Source organism: Grus americana, chromosome 13 (assembly GCF_028858705.1).
Source record: "Grus americana isolate bGruAme1 chromosome 13, bGruAme1.mat, whole genome shotgun sequence".
Lineage (NCBI taxonomy): Eukaryota > Metazoa > Chordata > Aves > Gruiformes > Gruidae > Grus > Grus americana.
Window position 1 is genome coordinate 14639744 of NC_072864.1, and position 22595 is coordinate 14662338.

At 35.5% G+C, this 22595-nt stretch overlaps 1 protein-coding gene across 3 annotated transcripts in view; it reads right to left on the bottom strand.

Annotated features, from left to right (window-relative positions):
- Window positions 1-1081: 1081 nt before the first annotated feature.
- The window catches only part of NETO2 (neuropilin and tolloid like 2), a 33671-nt gene continuing 12157 nt past the window's right edge, over window positions 1082-22595 (bottom strand). For all 3 annotated transcript variants that reach the window (XM_054841031.1, XM_054841030.1, XM_054841032.1), the window contains 8 exons: window positions 22124-22180; window positions 20481-20621; window positions 18257-18505; window positions 15728-15772; window positions 15511-15638; window positions 11691-11919; window positions 7056-7169; window positions 1082-4008 (listed from right to left, as the gene is read on the bottom strand). In XM_054841031.1, the coding sequence (XP_054697006.1) occupies window positions 3428-4008; window positions 7056-7169; window positions 11691-11919; window positions 15511-15638; window positions 15728-15772; window positions 18257-18505; window positions 20481-20621; window positions 22124-22180 (1544 nt within the window). In that variant the 3' untranslated portion in view covers window positions 1082-3427. The remainder of the gene's footprint in view (window positions 4009-7055; window positions 7170-11690; window positions 11920-15510; window positions 15639-15727; window positions 15773-18256; window positions 18506-20480; window positions 20622-22123; window positions 22181-22595) is intronic.

The following is a 22595-nucleotide window of genomic DNA, read 5'->3' on the forward strand; positions in this document are numbered from 1 at the left end:
TCTCAGTCACTTTTATTTTTGTTGGCTGTAGGTTTACTTCTACAACTTTTATCCACAATAAATCGTTCTTCATGTTAGATAGTTTGTCTAAGATACTATGATAAAAGGTTAAAGTGAATTATATATACACAAAAATTAGTTAATGCTGTTGGCCTTTTCCTGGTCAATGTGTGTGTAGGGAATGTAGCTTTGCTCGTGAGCATTTGGTATTAACAGAGGGTATCAGAGATATGGGTACAATTGAGTGCAAAATCAGGATGCTCCTAGAAATGTATGGATTTAAGATGGAGACAATGGAAATAGGCTAACAGATATTCCAAGAGTATGAAAGGTGGTGTTTTTCACTAGCACCAAAAAAGTTTAAAGACCACATCATCAGCTTCAACTGGACTGAGACTGCAAAACCACTACTAGATTCTTTTGCTGAAAATGTCGGCTTTCTGCACTCTGAGTGATACCAAGCAGTCCACCTAGTTAGTTTTTCTCTGTAGTAAAGGGAATTTGATTATACTGGAAGTGGAATTATGGCTCTAATAGCTACCACTCATTTCTCAGAGCACAGCTAAGTAACTGAACCCATCACTACAATGAGATGTACAGACACATTGTTTTTTAAACACACCATGCACAAGCTTTCCTTTCAGATTTTTAGGTTCAATGTTCATTTCACCTTGCTTCTAACAAAACAAGCACTGATGTTTCATTTTCCTGCCCTTACTATTTATAGAAGCCTATAGAAATTATTCCTTTGGGTTTTTTCTTTTGGATCTGTTCAAGTGTACAGCTATTGGCACAGTAAGTCCTGGGTCTGCTATTACAGAACTACTGAAAAGCTCCCTCCAGGAGAGTTTTTGCTCTGTATTGGGAACCGGGCGCAGGTGTTACCTAGGCAGGAGTATCTTGTCTTTATCCTGAAGACAAAAACAAACAAATTAGGCAGCAAGGAAGGGGGGGAAAGCAAAGCTTGTAGCACTGGGCTTGGGCATATTGGAAAAAGTTACACAGAGAAGACATGACTGGTTATGGGAGCTCACCTATATGTTCTGGGATAGCCAAAAAAAAAAAAACAACCCACCCCAAAAAAACCAAAAACCAAAAAACCCAGCTGTGTTCTGACAATGTCATCAGAAAGTTACAAGAGACTGAAATATTATTCAAGCCATTTGAGAACTTCTTCAATAGAGCTTTTCCTCTTTTCTCCACAGACTTGAGCTTTGCAGGCTTGCTATTTGTTTATTACAGGTTTACTGTTCAAAGACAACATAACGTAGGAAAGAATAGGGTTCACATTATTTTTATCACATGGACAAATATACTTTAAAAAGAAAACTTAATCATGCAAACCTCGCACTTACAAGAGTTATGTGGATAAAAATGACCTGTGTAAAACTACATATTGTTGAAAGAAGCTGAAACTAATAGACTGTCACAAATAATATTCTGTATCATATAGGTCATGGTGAGATACTTATTTCTGAAATCAATGAGAAGTAAATTAAATCTGTCAAGAAATGTTTTAATTATTCAAAAATTTTCAAGTCAAAACTAACTGGATTTTTTAAACGCTTATCTTCTGCATGAAGTGTATCTAAAAATAATGTCCATTTTCATTCTTTCAAATTGAAATCCATTCTGGAACCAGCACAAAAACTGACACCAGGATACAGCCTTAGGGGTCTGATCTAGGAGCTTCTGATTAAGTTCTTTATAGATATCAGACAGGGTTAATTTTTGAAATTGGGAAGTGTCGAAGATACTAAATTCCTCTTCCCCCCTGCCTTAAACTTCTTACAGTCTAAGCATTCATTTAAAAAAAAAAAACAACCTTTTGTCATTCTAATGAAAATCTGTGATTACAGCTGTTGTTCATATTTTATTTTAAAGAAAAGCTTTTTCAGTTGCTAAGGTCTTTTTTTTTTGGTACTACAGTCAGTACAACAAACATTATGGTTTTACATATATTTGTAAATAAAGGACATGCCCAGTTCAAGCTGGTAGGCCACCTTTAGTGAAAGGTTTCCTGTAAACAAAATACCAGAATAACCCCAAACAAACCAGGGAATAAAATGTAGGCTAATGTGGAAGTCATATTAAGTATTCTTGGCAAATTGCAATGTACGCAGCAGCCACTGCACATTATTCAGAGCTGTTAATAGGGACATTGAAACAAGCCTGCTGTACAGGTGCTAGATTTTGATTCAATAAATAGTCTGTACAGTATCAAACTATATAAAAGTTTAAAAAACACAATGAGAATTATTATATTTTAAAAATTTTTTATATTGTAAAAATTTTAAAATTAGGTCCAAACCACCATTTAAAAAAGGTATGAAATGTGCAATTTTGCAAGTGGAAACAAGGGGCACAAGAAGGGTTCCATAAGGGTTAATAAGAGTTGCTTTGTGATTTCTCTTTGTTTCCAGTATCTTCATACACCTGGTAATCACACAGACCTCAGAGCAGTTCTCTTCAGGCAAGTAGGACATGAGCTAAAAGTATCATCACTGATTTCAGTAGGGAAGATTGGCTGCAATAAGGAGTGAAAGGCTATTTTAAGAGACAAATATACAGTACAGTCTATTTATGTAAATACTTGGAAAACCAGGAAGAAAATTGTTTTCTAACTACAGAGCTGCGAAATCAGTGAGCCATATGGATCTATAATATATGGTAGAATATTTTAAAATCCTAAACCTTCTTTAAAGAAAAGTGTTGTAAAAGTCTGCATCTAGAATATGAGTACTTACTTGTGTTTTACCAAAAGCTGCAAAGATTATATATTTCCAAATGTACTAAAATTAATATAGGTCAGTATATTTAAAAGGCAGAAATCCTTTTCACTTATTTCTCACAAAGCATAGAGTCAGGAACTGATAATTAAAGGCAATATAAATGGTAGGCAAGATGAAGCAGATGGCTGTTAACATAATTCTTCAGTCTTAACTGGCACTTAACACTAACTCTACTTTCAAATTGACAAATACAATAAGACACCTATGTTGACATACACGTGGTGCACTTAACTACTTTTATTTATGTAACTGAGGTATTAAAAATGTCTTGAAAAGCAGACATCTAAAGAAGAGAAAATGATATGAGGAAGAGAATAGTAGTCATTGTTCAATGATTAGTAGTTGTGTTTGGGTTTTGTTGTTGGGTTTTTTTTTTTTTTTCTTCCAATATCCTTAACTTATAAGTTCCATGCAATGTCTTGGTCTTATTCCTCCACTAGATAGGTAGCTTGGGAAGATGGGAGGAAATCCAACTTTTTTCAGCAAGAGTTAGTTATGAAGACTTTTTTTAAATGAAGTACAGTAAGCTAAAAGTGTGTGCATCTCACACGGTGCATATAGTGCACTTTTAATATATACACTGTCATTGTACACAAGCATCTTGTATATACACTGATACCACCTTCACTACGAAATTAAAAGTCAATAGATAATGAACCTTGTGCCGTATCTTCTCTTCCTCTAACGTAGATTTCACACGGAATCTCCTCCATCACCCTGTCTTCTATGACTTGCTCAGGGCAGTCATGCGCTTGTTTGAAAGTGTAACTACTTTTCTTGAATGTGCTATTAAATGTTTTCATTGGCTGAGGCTGCGCAAAATCATTGCGAAAGGGAAGTTCCATGGAGCTGAGGTTTGTCCTGCTTTGTTTTATATTAGAGGCCTGGGAGCCACAGTGGTGGTCGTGAATGCATCTGGAAGCTGTTGAAGGGCGTCTCATTTTCTGATAGTTTTCAAGTTCTTCTGATAAATCTGCCAAATCTGCAGAAATTTCTTTGTCCCTTAGTGAAAACAGTTCATAATGTGGGGGATCAAATACTTCCTGGAAACCAGTTTTATTGAAAGCAGTCTTGCAAGCCATAACCTTTTTGCGAGGTTGTTTTACTTGTACTAGAATTGAAATGATGAGAAGAACTAAAACTATCCCTGATGTGATGCCAATGACTGTTCCATGAGTTTTGGTGATTTGCTCAAACAATCCATTTTTTTTCTTTTCTGCAAAGAAATAATGAGGATTATCATAAGGCTCTTATTATTTTCCACACTTTTGATCATGTATTAAAAGCAAGCAAGCTGTATTGTGATTGCCAATAAGTGCTGTATTAATGAAATGACTTAATAGGGAGACGACCTGTATTTCAATGGGATTTATCATATTGGATTTGTGCATTTGTTCAGCAAGTCTAATTCCCTGTCTGCATTAGTGGCTACCATATGATAATTCAGTGGCAGGTAGAACTCTGTGGCCAGTGCATGCTGACTCAGTTGGGACGTGGCTTCAATCCTGAACCTATACTGATCAGTTCATATTCCAAAATGCACAAGTTAAATAGGCTTAAATGAACCTTAAATAGGTTAAATACAGCTACAGATGATACATCTCTTACTATGGTTTGCTCCTGCTGGTAATATTCCCATTGATGTCAGTAGAAGGAATCTAGATTTAGAATTATCTAGTCCTTTCTTAAAAGTGAAATATTATCATAGTGATGATGTTATGAGTGACTGTACTGCTTGTTTTCACATCTCTTGGAAATTTAATGACTGCATCTATTGTTTAAGTCTGTTATACCTATTTCCACACAGGGAATTTTAGCATAGATATATTTCAGTTTTAACAGTCCAGTAATAAAGTCAATTGGGGGAAAAAAAAAGGAGGTGGGGTGGGGAGCAGGGGGAACCAACCCACCCAAATCATATGGCACTTTTAGCTAGTACTTCATATGGAATCACACAAGATGGCAGCATGGCAACAAGACGGTTTTCCATACTTAAAATTTTTATTTGAAGATTACAATTTTCCAGTTGGATTTCTGTTCTGTAAATGTATTTGTCCTAGAGGACCAAGAGAATTCTACACTGAGACTCTGCAACATCTGCTAGTGGGGGAGAAAAGCATTTAACATTATGTAGAAGAGAATGTAGTAGCCTAAGTATTGCATATCTTTTTAGATATCTGGTTCCTGGCATCTGGATATGTGTGTTATGCACCTAAATACTCCACACACAGTGCATGGAGAGAGTTATATAGCATCATATGCTATTTGAAACAATCCATATACTAAACAGAGACTTCCAAGGAATTGGCTAATAAGTTGTCTGAAATACAGTTGTTTCAGGGCGTAGGTGGTTTACTCTGAGTTACATTTATACCTCTAATGTGAAGGAGGGCATCTCCCTTTGTCCTGCCTAGCTTAGATCTTAGTGTTACCATACTTTGTGGGAGGTATGAATTTCAGTGCTATGGCAGTTCTCTCAACTGCATCTGTATTTCTTAATTCTTGGAAGATATTCTAACCAAGAAGTTGTTAGGCAAAAGGTAATGTCTTCTCCAGTAAGAAATTGCACACAACTGACTTATCTATCAATTTCTGTGTCACTGGGTTTAGGCATAAGGCAGGTCACAACACGCTCAGATTTAGGTAGCTATCTATACGGACTAAATGAGAACTCTGGGTGCCTGCAGGAATTAAGCACAGTTGTGAGAAGCTCTCTTTTTAAGGCTAGATATTGCCCATTTGGTTGCATCAGTCTCCCTTCAGTCTACCTGAGCTCGCAATATGGATCCAGTCTTCAGCTGTCTCTTAATTATCTGCTCTGCAAGTATTAAAGCAGAATATAGATTGTATTCAACATAAAACATGGTAGGTTATTCAGCACCAGATACAGCAATTTACAAATATTGGGAAAGACACTTTCCTCACATTGCGATATGGTTTTCATGGAATTAATTTTTTAAATACTGCAGTACGTGAGTGAAGGGTGGATCCTAGGCAAGATTTTAGAAAGCAGCTGGTAAAGATGGGAAAGAGGTCTAGAAATTGCACTTAAGAGGGAACATTGCGTCAACCAAAGCTAAGGATTGTTTAGAGGTAGCTTACCTTTACATTGAAAACTTGGGAGTTATGGATCAGTTTTGTTAACTGGAAAGCTTCCATAATATACCTTGCATTAGAGTATTTATTAGTGGTGTGATTTTTTTTTTGTTTGCCCAAAATGCAATTTCAAAGTAGTTTTTTTAACATTTATTTAAAAATTTAAGCAGGATTTGTGTGTTGAAAAGCCATTTTATGTCAAGTTTTTCTGTAGAGAAGGTTTTGACCCTTCCTGCAGGGTCAATTTCTCTTTGAAATGGAGACATATTCAAATCTTTCCGGAGTTTTGTATTCAGACCTATTTATGCCATTCTATTTGTCAAGAAAACCCAAAGCTAAAGTTTGTTGTTTTATTGTTTTCTTTTAGCAAGAAAAATTGTTGACCTTAAACTGGTTTTGTTCCAACTCTGAAAAGTCAGTTATTGTTGAAGCACAGGTGAATATATTTGTGCTTTAACAGAGTAACAATTTCTTCAAATCATGAGAATTTTTCCTAAAAAATCTGACATTGAAACAAATCTTTACTGTAGTTGTGATGGTTTAAACGATGCTTCCCTGCCCCATGTTCTAGAAGCAGTGATATACATGTTTCCCGCAAGCAATGACTTCTTGCTGCCTAACAATTCCTCCTTCCTCCCATCCTTTCTCACACCATATGCAGTAGGTGCATTTACTCTGAGATAGTCTGTGATGAACAACTTACACAATTTTAAAACATTTGGTTTTTGTCTTTGAAGATTGTTGCTTCTATTTCAGCCCTGAGAAAGGCTTTTTGTGTTTGAAGGCTTGTCTATCTTTTGCCAGCTCTATATTTTTTTCTCTAATAAAAGGTATTACCTGTCCCTATGATCCTTGCTTCATTTAAAGTTTAGAAATGGATAGAAAGCAACCTGGCAAATACTAAATTCTATTTCCTATTAAGCTGACATACATTTAAGATAGAGAATATATGCTGAAGAGGAAGAAATTTAATTACAAACCAGTAAGATCAATATTCAGCATGCTTACATGTCTCCTGAGTTTAAATAAAAAATTTGGAACATCTTCCTGAGATTAGTAGAATAGCTGTCTTCAGCACATTTCCAGGAAAAAGACATTTCATGACTTTTTTTGAAAGGCAAACTGACCAGCCTAGCTCATAAAGGCTATACTTTGCACTATATTCACCTCTGCAGTGATTTTCATCCCAAGGGTATGCACAGTTTTGAATGCCATTGCAGACTAAAGAATTATTGATGCACATGTTGCTATGGCAGAAGTAAGTGTTGCCTGAGCAGGGAGCTGCAGGAGAGAAGAGAAAGAAAACATTATGAATTTTCAGTAACTAATGCATTGCAATAAAACTAGTAAATTCCTGTTATTTTAACATGCATACTCATTCTTTATCTTTCAAACACAATCACTTTTCTTGCACATCAGTAATTATTGGATGATTTACTCTCTCTTCAGGTAATGCTTTCAGGTGCATTATCAATAATAAAATCAATAAAAAATATTTCTTGCTCAAAATGGGTAGCACACAGAAACAAGTCACACAACACAGATAATGGAAGAAAGCTTTAATACTTGTCTTTAAAAACTTAATACTTAAAAATCGCATGCTCACCATCAATTATATATTTATTCAATCTGCTGTGCATCTGCTATGTAGATGTTGTGAAACAGTTCCTGAACAGCTGCATTTTAGAGCCCATTAATATCTTAAGGCAAATCAGATTTCAGCTTGTGGAGGACTGTTTCAGTAATTGCAAGAGATTTCAGTAACTGGAGGCATCTAAGTCATTCCTGCTTGTGAATCAAAGCTCTTAGATCCTCCTATTAGCTCTAATGCAGGGATTGAGAGAGTACAGTTTAGCTTTTTATCTATCTGTCTATATATAGTTAGAAATTTGATCAAATTAACTAGAAAGTTGCCCAAAGATTTTATGTTTCCGTGAATGTTTGTTATAGTGCCTTAACATTAGAAAATTATATTTAAAAATAGTAATAATTTTTTTTCAGGATGTTGTATAATATACATAGGGAATTCCTTATGAATTCAGGGCACTGGACAAGAAATTGACTTTCCTTTTCTCTATCTCAGTAATGTGGTATTTTTATGATAGAAATGTCTATCAGTGGAGTCATACATTAAACAGAAAAGGTGTGTGTTAGACATTTTACTATTTGGTTTCATAGAAAGAATTTATTCTTGAGCAGCCTGGATTCTCTGAAACATAATGTGAACCCCAAAGGGTACAGCAGAAGAGGGTGACTAGTCCTGAATACAGTGTGTTTCTCACTTATCCCTTCTGTTAAGCTTCGGAGTCTCAATGACAAGAGGAGGAGTTATGTCGAAAAGAAAAGAAAATTCAAACCTTTAATCCTGAATTTGCATTCCCTAAATCTAATATGTGTTGTCCTCCCATTTCTTACTCCACTGAAATTTGGTAACCTACGCTTGTTGGTTTTAAGTTTTTTGTTTTAGTCTTCTGTTATTGCTTAACCCCTGGCAACCTGGCAAGAAGTTCCATATGGGAAGCTTGTGCTTTAATTGTAGGACAAGTGCTGTAGTACTTTAATGCAATACAGAATCTATTCAGAGTGTATTTTGGAAGAGTTTATTGATGTAATTTCAGTGTTTAAAAATGTCATGGTAGCTATCACATGTATCTTCCTCGCTCAACTGAGTTGAGAATTTAATTGTTTGGAAAGTAGATTTAGTCTGAAGAACACTGCTTTAAAATATGATCAATCCTTAGGAAGGTATAGATCATGCCCATTATATCAGTTATGAATGAGATGTCATTTTAGGTGCAAGCAGGGTCAGGTGGCCTGAGAGGAATACGTTATTCTGTAAGCATCACATGAAATCATGATATATTATGATGTAAGCATCATCCAAAATTATGCTGCAATTAAATTCTAAAGGGATTCACACTTTCTCCCTGAAGGACTACATGATGATAAGCTAAAACTTATGCAAAAGTATCAATCTAAATATGAAAACAGGTATCCCAGACAACCTAAAACAATTCATAGAAACAGGAAGATGTAGTCAATGTTTCTAACAATTATACATATATAATGGGAGAAAGGCTGATAGTTAAAATGGAAATGTTCATGATGTGGACCACAAAATAAAAGGCTCTTAGCCTTATTAGCATATGTGGGGAGAAGAGACTTAGGTAATTTTTCCTTCTGAATTTGGAAAGAAAGATTGTGCAAGCTTTATTTTATAAAGGATAAACAGGATCATTGTTTAAACAGAATAACTTAAAAAGGCTATGTATGTAATAGGCTACAATATCTACTAAAATATTTCTGAGATAAAGCAGGATCTATGAAATTCATATCCAGAATATCTGTCATGGATGCATGTGTATCTGCTGGTGTTTCAGTATAGATCTGTATGGAGCTGTAGTTCTTTTGGAGGCACAGAGGAAGAATTATGACGTAAGACACAGTCCCTTTCTTACTTCCCTCAACAGGGGAACTTTTTCATGTTTGTGTATTTTTTGTATGATGCGTTCTGCTGCTTCTCTATCCACCAGCACAATATCTATTTTACATTCCTGTGTAGTCTCGAACATTTTTAGGATGGTTTTTGTTCACAAGTTCATAAAGACGGGACAAATGGACTTCATTTTATTTTTGTTTGTTATTTGGGGAGCACTAAGTCTAAAAGTCACAACAATTGATTGGTTCCAGTCCACAACTTCAAGGACGTAGCTGGACTCTTCTCGTAACAGCTGCCTAATACTGGTGCAATGTTCAGTGTTCTTTGTATCTAGCATTATTCATGTATTGAATCAAGCCAGAAATCAAATACATTGATTTTTAACATTGCTGTTAGCTGAATTACTTAGTCAAATCTGCAAGCAGCACTAGATGTGTGCTAGGTGACTGTCATGCACAATTACTTCATTTATGTAAATCTTTTCAGAAATATTGACTGTTTTCATGGTTGGCTTCATATAATTACAAATCATTAGTAAGGTAGAAGAGAAAAATAGCTTAATGATCTGAAAATAAGATAGACACGGATTAACTTTTTTCAGTTAGAAAAACTGCTTATCATTAAATTATTTAAAAATACATGAAACACTTGAGAAACATACTTTTCAATTACCCTATCCAAGAAAGACAGTACCTCAATTTAGAAGATAAATAAGAATAACCACATACCTTTGCAGATTTTCTTTTGCCAACGACTTTTGAATTGCTTTAAAATTCTAAGTTTGGAAAGTTATCTAGCTTTAGGAGTCATCACTGTTTCAACCTCTTGCACTCAAAAAAAACCCAACAAAAACCCCCCAAAACCCACACTCAACCAAAAAAACCCCCAAACACTCCAATATTTATAATCTAAACAGATAATTTCCCTGGCAAAGTTAATAGCATTTTCCAGATTGAAACCTGGAATAACTTGCACTACCACTAATATCAATAACTGTATTGAAGTAAAAGCTACTGGAAAAGTAGTTATAAATTTTACAAGTGCTTAAAACTGATATTCACAATATCTAAAGTCTATGAACTCCCTATTATAGGTTAAACAATAGACTAGTTTGAAACATGCAATTGTTTATTATTACCATGTACGGAAAGTAATCAATAAGCTATTTCTCTTAAGTTTCTGCTACTTTAGAAAGATTATTTTACAGAAAGTAACTTTTCTCCTGTGTTAAACTTCACTGTTTTATGGAACAGAACATAAAATCTACTTGTTACCTGTAAACCAAACACTCTTGCAAGTGACCAGGATACCTTTCAGGACTGGCTACAGACATGTTAGTTCTTTGACAGCAAATGTGTACCGTTTATTCTTCAAACAGAACTTTTTGCAAGCCTTTAGCACAAGCATAGGTCTGATTTCCTGAAGTGGCAGATATGTTTTATTCAGCTCTCTCCATGTATCTCAGATCTGCTCTGCAGTTCTAAACTCAGCCTACTTTAGTGCTGAAGATGCCACTTTTTTTCAGGTTCTGCAATGTGGACAATGTCATCCTTTGTAAATATGTGAGGCAACAACATTCAATTAAGTTCAGAGAGAAAGCAATTAGAAGAAAGTCTCACAAAAGGCATGCTTTCAAGAAACATCTTAATTTACAATGAGCATAAAGACTCTCTAACCCAAGTTATGGAATCCAAACAGAAATCCAGATTACATTTATGGCCCTGCTTTTAATATAGCCTTGTTAAATAAATTTGAATTAACTGCTTATCCATGGTTGTGCAACACAACTGGGCTTTGCTAAGGGAGCATGTTTGGGATCATTTAGAGCCATGTGCAGCTGAGAAGAAGGTAGCAGCTTAAAGCGTAGCTGGAGTGGGTGTAGTTTCAGATCTGAAATTGGAGGTAAAGCTGTAGATAGGAAGAAGATTCAGACTCTGCAGGGTCACATGTGTTTTCCAGCCTTCTGAACATCCACTGTGGGCTTGAGAAGAGTCTGTTGTGGTGTCTGGCAGAGAACTGGAAGATGGGGGCTAGCAGGAGAGCACACTTCAGTCCCATTGCTGTCTTTCTTTAAGTAAGCCTCTGCTCATTTGCAGAACTCTGTGAGAAGGACATAGCCTAGGGCTGTATTATTACTGAATTCAAATGAAAAATAAACCTTTTAAGAATGGAGGAAAGCCTTTCTTCAGGAACCATGCTTTTAACCGTAATAAAGCAAGTATTTAATTTACCTGCTAGTATGTGATGGAAACGGAAACAATCCTTCTCATGTGTTCCTGCTGCTTAATATATAGCTGATGCTTTTCCTAAAATACCTGAAGTACCTTGATGCCAGTAGAACAGGCACTTTGAAATCTACTTACGATCCACAAATGAAGTGAACAGCATTCTGAATCTGCTTAGTCTACTGCCTTCATCTGCCCACATTCGTACCACACCGGTCCCAGTCTGCAGCATGACATCATTTGCTACGGTGCTGCAAAACTTTGCCTTCAGGTTTTCAATAGAACTACTGCCATCATATACAGCAACAAAGTTTCTTTTGCATTCATTTGAATGCTCCATTTGATAGTCGAGAAATCGCAAATAAATCTGTTAGAAAAAAGAAATTAATGTCTCTAGGAAAAGTAATACAGAGAAGACAGTTTTCTTTCTTAGCAAATTTTGAATAAGATGTTTTGTCCCCTTACACATGTGTAACTCCCAATTCACAACACTTTCAAACTTACATTTTCTCATTAAATGCCAACGTTGAGTATTACTCGAAATCTGTCTTAAGTATCTGTTTCACTTCTCCCCTCTCCCCAAAGCAATCTTTACTTAATAATTTTCTCTGATATATTTCTGCTCCACTTGGAAAAAAAAAATAGAAGTGACACACTTGCTGAAGAAAGCCCTAAGCAGCTCTGCTATATGTGCGGTCTGTTAGTCTAGAAGAGATACAAGAAATGCATAAATCTGCTGAAAGAATTTTAATGGTATTTCAACCGATTTCTTTTTAATTCATAAAAACAATGTTAATATATAAGGGAAGGAGTGTAGTCAGAACAGCTCTGAAGCAAAACAAGGAAAATTTGTTGCTTCAGAATGAAAGCTAATTACTGAACCATAGCAGTGTTATGGAAGACATAAACCATGAAGTCAGGAATAATTTGAATAAAAAATTGAAAGAAAAGTAAGCTGGCTATCTAGGAAAAGTTAATGAGTTTAAGCCAATCTTAATTCCTCCAAAAGCAGAAATCTAATCCAAGAGAAGGCAGTGTATGGTATTAGAACACATGCAGCAAGGAAATTAGAAGATCAAGATGGCACTTGAAGAATAAGCAAATAATTTATTTTGCTGGAGCAGGAAACTTGTGCAAGATTGTAATTCAGTTAGAATTACATGAAAAGATCATAGGGGTTTTTAATCTTTTGAATGGTTGTATTGGAATTCTCAAAATTCTAGTAAAAGTTGATGAGATACATAACTAACTCATATAAGCATGCTGCGAAGTCTATCTTTAAACTTTAAAAATTCCTCAGATAGCCATTATTTTGATAGAGAAGAAATCTATCTATGTGGAGGCTGAGGTCTCCTGCTCTGTGGGAGAAGAGGTGTTCCTCCTCTATCCATGAGGTCTTCCATATGTTCTTCAGATGAGCTTGGGTCTAGACTGTATGTGTATTGAGTACAGTTTATAATTAATCAGCCTCTCCGGCTGACACTATGGATGCTAAAAACCATTTGCACAGTGCAGTTTTTCATGCATCTGCCTAATGACAAGAATCTCAAACTCTTGTTTAGTTTGTGAAGCAGGGAAGACAGGGTAGATAAACATCATGCTTACTGCTAATATAGTACCTATTTTTCTGTCCTTTTGCCATATCTTGCTTTTAACCTCAGTGAGTGCCAAAACCTTTTAAAACTGAATTTTAAAGAATTCACTAAAACAAAACCAACCACTTGGGGGGGGAAGATGCCCCCCAAGTACGCTTAACAGGCTCAACTGAAAACACAGTAAAAGAGCATAGGAAAAGACAGGTGACGCTTGTATAGCCTGGCTTTTCCTTGTCAGTGTTTTCCAGAGGCAGGGTGCCAGCACTGTCTCCCCTTACATGTTCTGTGAAAAGGAGCAACCTGTGCCATGTTATCTCATGCTTCATCTCACTCACTGTTCTGTGATTTTTCAGTATATAGATTTTTTTTCCTTTCTTTCTCATTTTTGCTTCTGTCTCTGTTAGATTTACTGCCAGAAATTCTCAGCTAAATTGTGAATCTGTCTTTCATTGATGTCTTATCTCACAAACATTGGTGTGAGCTGTAAGTGCTAGTATTTGGTCTGAGAGATTGTATTTTCATTTAATGATTGATTTTATATATCTGCTGTGAAACTACAATGGAAGCTAAAAATAAATTAGCATGCTTTTAGTAGAGCTATTCTGTGCCTGAAAACAAAGGAGTAATTCCATTAAAAGAGCTCAGCTCTGCAAAAGCTCCTTCTGGTTAGCGTGTTAGGCAAGTAAATATAAAAGGTTCTCACTCGTAGATTATATTGATTATTCTAGTAATTTTCTGAAATCTGGAGGTAATTTATTAAATATCTGGTTTTTTAAAAGTCCTTTCATTGCTGCAGTTGTATCAGTTTTAAAAATTTATTTTTATTACAAAATCAAATTGAAAAAATTAAAAATGTCTATGCTTATTTTTCTCAAGAGACTGCACCATATCAGATCTAATGGATTTTATCATCATAATTCTGCCAGAATTGAAGCTTGAGAAACCACTGTCAGAATACTAAGAATTATTTTTCTGTAATGTTTTAACTTAATAATTTAGGATGATGATCTAATCTCAGGACTGACCCAACTATAACTCTGCCTTCTGGCAACATTCAATAATTTATTAAAATACTTAAGCATAAGACCTGGTGCACTCAAGTGGCAATGTAAAGAGAAAATGGTTTTATTATTGTTTCTGGAAGAATTGCTACTATTACTTAGACTAGAATAGGGCTCTGGGGAGTTGAGTCATTTCCTCAAAGGCTCAAATATATTAACGGAGTTCTAGTTTCTTTCTTGTCTTGTCCTCTTATTACAATCTTTTAGGTTGCTGTTTTAGAACTAATTTGGAAGTTGGTGAATAGGGCTGGTTAGTTAACTATAAGGCGTGTGTAAGAAGGCATAGAGTAGGTTTGTCATCTTGGCAGCTACTGCTTAAAAATATTTTTTAATTTTTATGTATATGCAAGCAGTGGTATGTGCTTTAATACACAAAGGGAAGCAAAATTACAGATGTGTATGCTATATGGAGAAAAAATGTATTCTTCTGTGCAACTCATAAGTAATTAAGTATATGATTCTGAAACATACAGCTGTGGTGGTTGTTTTTTTTTTTTTTTTAACAGGCTATAGCTATTGTATTTTGGAATTATGAATAGGATTTTATCCTTCTCTCTGCCCAACAATAAAGCTCAAGTTGTTTTTAATGAGCATAAGATAGTGATGTTTTTGTAAGCAGTCTCTAGTTCTGCAGGCACAATCATAAATACCAGGTGACAAATGCTGATTTTTGCCTTGAGGACCTAATACGTCCCTTTACGGTTTGGGTGGAAAAGCTCTAGCAAATTTTATTGTGGCATTTTAAAAGGATGTGATCCTATAGTAAGTCAGAAGAGAAAGAGTGATAATTCCTCAGTTGTTTCCAGGTAAAGCCTTTTATTTTAGCTCAGACTGCTGCTGAAAGTGGGTTTTAAGGTGCTGGATTGTGAATTAAGACTGAGGAGGAGCAAGTACGTGTTCTGATGACTTTGAACAGAACCAAATTCTCCAAATTCACTGGAGGCAAAATTTAAAACCATGGCAGCAAGATTTACTGGAATTTATCAAAGCTGTTAGCCAGCATTTTTGACTGCAGTCTTCTAATAAAACCAGAGTCCAAGTCAAACGCCCTTGAAAATTGGTGCTTAAACAGTTTTCACAGTTATTTTGTATTTTAAGTTTCAAATAATAGGAAGACAACACTGTGGACTTGCTGTATAAGTTTAATTTCAGAAACAATCCTCTATCTGGATTTCCTAAGCTACTGATATATAATTAATTTCAGTGAAAGTGAGATATTATGCAAATCACAGCTAGTGACTATTACCTGTTACGAATGACTTGGAAGCCCATTATGTGCTGAATGATATGAATGAAACCCACCTTGGCATTTGGAGTAGCTTTAATTGTCCATATGCAGTCAACTGCTTGTCCTGGTTTTGTTTTTCCTTCTTGTTCTACTTGACTTGAACGTACTATTCCATCAGCTCCTGAGAGCTCAAACTGGCAGTCTAGGGAGAAGATATACCTTGCTGTCAAATGCAGTATGATATTAATTTAAAATTTCATATATAAAGAAATTGTGACTGTAATACTAGACCTGGAATGGGATTTAAAATACCTCCTAGGTAAGTGAAGTCAGGATCTGTAATAGAAAGAAGTCATGAATCACAGGGGCTATCAATGCTTGAAAATCACTTTAAGGTTTAGTATTATCTGAAGATTACGTCAGTTTTTTATTATGTCACAATAAAAATTGCCAGAAAGTTTACCGAATCAATTGGAGGGTACAGAGATAATTTTTTTTCAGATGATAACATTATTCCACAAAGATTGACCTTATCTGAATCAGGTAATTCTATACTGACAGCTCAGATTTCCAGTATAATACCAAAAATTACTATTCAGTATTTTGTTCCTACATTACATTCTGAATTTAACTCTGCCAGTTTTCACTGAAATCACTGGAGCTCCACAGGAGTACAGGGGATTTTTCTGTGTGCATTGTCTCTATCAGATTGCTGTCTGTCTAGTTCTGAACAATTTGAACTGGAACAGTTTAGTAGAATATATCAACACTTTGAAATTGCTAATTGCTATTAATAAAGAATATAAAGAAGGACAGTTCAATACTAAAGATACTTTTTCCTTGGGTACCCATGCCTCTTCTGTTAGGCCAAATAGCACACTTCTAGACATCCTTTATGAAGGCAGAATTTCACCTTGATTCTATCTTCTCTCTTCTAAATGTGATATGTAGATAGTGTATGTATCTGTAGTATATACTGTAGTAGTATACTGTGTGCATACTGTGAAGTAAGCATGCATGCCTACTGTATGCATAATGAACTAAGAATATACTTTTTCATAATGGTTAACTGATGGTACTTGACTGGGACTAGGGCATGGCTAAAAATGGATCTGTAATGGGCTGGGATGGTCCAAGGCTTAGATTCCAGTGATCAGGGCAGTAATCACATATCAGCAGAGAAACTCACAAGATGCACCCATTCACAACTGTGGCATAAAAAAATCACCACAGAAATCACACAAACCACAGTGTGTGTGTGTAATGTAAGTCTATGCAATGAAAGCACTATTTCATGCAAAAGTGCATGCCTGTTTTCTACAAAATTATTTTCCAAATGAAGATCCAGAATTTGGTTCTTTCTGTGATGCTCTAAATGTGTTTCTGTCTAGGGAGTTTATCACTTCCCCTAAAATGCCTCAGTCCTGAGCTTAAGACTCAGTACAGTTGAGAAAACGTCTTTTTTGCCCTCCTCTGTTTTAGTTACCTATAGTGAAATCTATGATCACTACATGCAAAATTCTGCAAGGTTTTCAACCTCCTTTGTGAACTGATTTTTTATGAAGTAGGGGTGTACGTGCATGTCGTCTTTCATTTTCACAATCCCAAAATATTTTACCACACTCCGTGTAAATGTAGAGGAAAGAAAAATATCAGTCCTTCAGTTGCTGCAGTCTACTGTGGAAATAATATACAGTTTAAATATATATTTAAAGTTCCAGCCTGGAACCTAGGCTAAGTTAGTTTTGAAAGTGATGTTAATGAAATGGCTTTGGAAATGGACTTAGCAAAATGCGTAAGTACTGTCCCTATGAAAACGTTTTAGCATGTTATTCCCAGTGGACTGATCACCATGTTAATCTGAAGTTTCCAAGTTTAAATCCCTAGCAAGGTATACAGTTCTATAAGCAGTAACATATAATCGTGTAGAGTGTTTTCATGTGTTGTAGGGGTAAAGACCAGTTGGATAAAGATGACATTAAAAAGTTATGCCTGTGTATACATTTATTGCAGTAGTAGAGCTGACATTTGTATATTGTCTTTTGTTCCAAAGGACAATAAAATGCTGATGACTACATGTACAGTATCTATGAAGTACAGCAGTCAAGCATTGCACAAGGATATCAGGTCAAATTTTCTTGTAAAAAGAATGCCCTGCCAGTTTTAAGTGGCATCACAGAGCAGATGTACTTTTTGTTTGTCTAAAGGTACTGTCAGCATATTATCCTCTCCTTCTTACCCTGTAAATTACACAGTACTTTGAGCAAAGAACAATTCTGTTGTCTGAGTCTGTGGTTTGAGGGAATCTAATTATACTGAGAGCTGATGCTTGGACTGTATAGATACTTCCTCTGGCTTTTCAGAAAGGAGGTTTAAAATGTTTTGCATCTGGTTGGAAGTGCTACTGTAGATTGGCTTCAGGTGTTTTTGTCATAGTGTCTTACATTTCTAGAAGATAAGCTGTTGAAAATACCAGCTATTTGTCTACCTAAATGCTCTTTCCATGACTACCAATGCTGAAAGTGGTACAAGTTATAAAGTAACAAAGAGGGAAGTTGCTAAAACCTTCAGCATGAACATGATCAACTGACGACTTCACTAGCAAACTATACACCTGTAATTTCCTTCAGTCAATTTTCCAAAGTGGTTTTAGTCAAGTATGCTGTAGGATTAGCAGGACTGAGACTGAAACTATCACATTGTCACTTTGCCTTCATAACCACTTATGACGAAATACAGCTTTAGACTGCCAGCATAAACACATCCACAGAGTTTAATGGGAGCAGATGATCATTAACTCAGAATTTTAGGCATCTTTACCTGGTATAAATGAGTACTTTGCTTGAAATCCCTTTCCTTCCAGCTCCTCATCAGAAGTAAACTTGATCCACATAAATCTCCCTGTTGATCTAATTAGTGCAGGACTTTTCAGACCACAGTAACGATTAATGAGAGGGGAGAAACCAAAAGGTCCATCTCGAACCTCCAGATGATCAAACCGACATTCAAATGAGGGTTCTATGTAATAAGGTTCATCAAAGGTCAACTCAATTCTTTGCCGTGGAGCAGCTAGACATCAAAAATCAAGCAAAAGATTAAATAAAGATCTATATAAAAAACACATGAAGACATGAAACAATGAAGAGACAGGCCTCCAAAACAGCAAGATAAAAAAGAGACTGGAAAATTCTCAAAATGCATCTGTCAGTCTGCTACAAAAACTCTGATACACTGTAATAAAAGTTTAAAAAATGATTGTGTAGAAGGTATTTTTTCACGGAATTTTATGGAATTTTTTTGCTTGCTGATCTTTACTGTCGAAAATTCAGAAATGACATAAATTTAATGCAGCACATGTAACGGATATTAATATACATGCAAAGGTATTCAAACAAGGTTTAATATTAAAGATATAAATTAAAACCACTGTTCTGTGAAAGTGAAGTACATAAAAGAGGACAAAATATTGAGGGATGCAGAAAAGAATGAAAAAGAAAAAGATACAAAGAACTACTCATTGGTCTATTTCCTAAACATTAAGCCCAAATTTGGAGATCCTTTGGCAGGAGACATCTTTTATTAGAATATTCAGAGAAGTGTAAATGCTTCATACATATTATTAATATGCAGGTGACTACAGATGTTGGTAAGTCTGAACCAGAGACAGCCTAACATCAGGATTTGGATCAGACCCCTAAATCCTGATGAGATGCAGCTATGGCTACTTTGTGACAGGACTTTCACATCTGTAGTTTGGAACCGTAACTTTATATTGTATGAATAGCTTTAGTGTTTCTTGTTCTCTATTGAGCTACATGAACTTTCAGATACTAACTGGTATCTGGAATGACAGCATTGAAGAATCACATACTCTCTGCTGCTTCTGACTGCAAAAAGGTTTTACTTACAATAACACTCTGTTTAGACCTCATGCCTTACTTATACACAAGTTAAAAACATTCGTAGCTGTTTGCACATATTGGCAGTGGTCTGCAGGATGGACCATGCCCTAGCCAGAAATTGCAGAGGATCTTGGTCTCCCTCAGATACTCATAATGTTTCTGTATAAGGACTGTGAGGACAAAGGTGTGGAAGCTGATTCTGTGCTCCATGGAAACTGCCTTGTGCAAGGGAGATCAGCAATGCATCTGGTATGTCTGAACTCTGGAGCTGGACAGGACATCTATTCTCCAGTGCCTTCACTGGCAAGGATGATGCAAAACTTCAGACATGCATGCATACAAGCAAAAATGAGGGTGTCTAGGAACCAGTATTATACTGTACGAATAAAAACTCACTGAAATGTATTACTTGAAATATTTCAATTAATTGATATGAATCTGATGATTAAGCTGACTAAGGTTTTAGCTGACTTCAGTGGTTTTGGGTGCATTCTAATAAGAGGAAAAAGTAATTAGTGTGTCCCAAGTCTTGCAGCCTTTATCCAAGACATTCTCATTGGAATGTGGTTTTATTCTGGTTAATGAAATTTTTTTGTCCTCATCACATTACTTTAATGGTGACCTCAGCAGTGCTAACAAATCTCTATATTTTTAGTGCAGTGCTATGGCAGTCAGATGTGTCTTCTTTTATTAATAAAGTACAGCATAAAGATTTTCTGCTTGTGAGAGAGAATAACACAGTATGGTCTGGTAAATGCTGAAGATACAACTGCAAAAGGTGGTTGAAGACTATTATCAGCAATGTTGGAAGTGATATTAAGATAACAAGCTACAATTTTTATCTTAATAGTTCTGTGCCTTCATAGATTACAGTAGATCTGATGCTGCTTTTTCTGGCTGTGAGGGTGTGTCTTATTCTGTATAGCTAATTCCCAAATGTTTGCATTTTCTATAATTTGTTGTTATTACTTCAGAGAGCAAATTTAGCTTATTGTTCAACCAAATGACTGCAGAATTGATTATATTACCAGTATGGCTATACAATACTTGACAGTATAGTAAAATGACATAGTTTTAACAGTTCAATATTATCCACTTAACAGTAAGATTACAACACAACAAAACAGAAATACGGCATGTACCTTCTAAGATATAGATGCACTCTTGATTTGGTGGGTACATGTTAGGGTAGTTTGGTGAAGCAAAATGTCCTCCATTACTTGTCCGTACCCAATTGTCACACTGGGTAGGAGGAATGCGATTCACTCCAATATTTTGCCCACCTTAAGCAGGAGAGGAAAAAAAAAATCAAATAAATTGCTCCTACAAGCATGCAAATTTGATTTTGCAAAAGTAAAACACTGACATAACAGATATCCTATAAAAGAAGAAAGTAATTTATTCAGGTTGAAACCCCTCTTCTATGCCACTTGTTAATATCTAGCTAGGAAAAACTTATGTTTAATTTAGTGATGTGGTATATCTTAAAGAGATCCCAGTTCTTGAATATCAAATATGTTCAGTAATCCTAGGGAAGGGAAGAGAGAAAGTAAATTTTTTTACCCAAGTCAGGTTAGATTTTTTGGATGCTCTTCTTTCTAACTCAAATAGTCACAGTGGCTGCCAATACAACAGCATTATTTTATAGCTTCTGTCTTCTCCATTCCTATGCAAATGTAATCCAAAATATTTGTTAGCTTATACTATTTTTGCCCCTTATTCCAGAGTATACTGCAGTAGATAGCCCTTAGGTTGAATATCTATTTACAATAATTTGCTGGATACAGAATGCTTATAACAGAATGAATTGTAATATGTAAATACACTACATACAGCAATGATAGTAAATAAAATTACTGGTAATAGGTAGATTGCACTGGTAGCTAAGGGTCTCATTTAAGATCAAAGGTTGTCTTCTGGATGCACAGGGAAATATGACCCTTGGCTGAGATTATGCAGTTTACTAAGCTAGGGCACCATGCTGGACCATTTGCAGGAGCTTTGTTAGTTTGGATTTCCTTATCCAAGGAGAAAGGAGTTGGGAATAGCATTCTCTCTCTGACATTCTTCTTAAGTACCTTTGGTCTTTCTCCTTGATATCAGCAGAACTGGAGAGAGTAAGACAAAGGATATGTGTTTTCTGCTAGATTTTTCCTGAATCTCACAGAGTGCTCTCATAATGTTATTTATATCTATGCAGTTTTTCTTTGCAGACCGTTGAGAGGGAGTCCATGCTGATACAGGTCTTAGCTGCCTGCAGTAAATTACACCACCTTCCACTGGTATCTTGGCAGCTTTTTGATTTATGGGGGTGAAAACTTAGTCTCTCCTGCAGAAATTGTTCAAGGAAATTCTGTAGGTGTCAGTTCAAGGAATTCTCCTCTCCTAAGTGTGGGTTAATCCTACATATGAGAAAATAAGTTTTGTGAAACTGATGCCTTCCCCACTCAGCAGGCTTCAAAAGTGTTTGTGGGTGGACTATTTGAAAAGCTTGTTGTCAGATACAGAAAACATGACTTTCTGTGGTGGTTTTTTCCCACCTCTGAGGTCTAAAATCATAGAATTTTAACTGGGTAAGTGAACTTCCATGTTATTTGTGACTGGATGGCTTTATTCAATTGGAAAAAATGCAGTAAATAGGGGGAAAATGGAAAATACTGAAATTCATATTGATAATTCAAGAGCTATTAATACCTGAACACAAATACTTTCTTTCACTTATATTGCTTAATTAAAAATTATAAACTTGTTACATTTTTTTGAAAGAAAATCATCAAAATTGTACCTTGTGTCTTCTGTGCAACGGCAATCCCTTCCACTACAAGGATTGTTACTAGCAACACTGATGAGAGAAATTGGACAGGAAAACCATCAGTAATTCATCAAAATTATAGACCTTTTTTTGCAGTCCCACTTTATGCAAATCCTAGAATCACTAACCAAAACAACACAGAACATACAAAAATATATAATTCATTTACGTGCTTTCTTAAAACTTCAACTTTAGGAAACCAGTGCAGTCTAAGTGCACTGTCAGTTCTTTTCCAAGTTCCTTAAGAAAGCGTACATGAGAATAGCAATTTATTGTTTGAGAGGACTTTAAGAATATTTTCTAGAGTATCTACTAATTTGCAAGCATTTTTAAAATAACGTGGTATCTATCTTCTATGTAACTTTTATATCCTGAAACAAGATGTTTCACTGCTATATCGAACCATATTTATTCTACAATTCCATTTGCATAACACATACAAAAG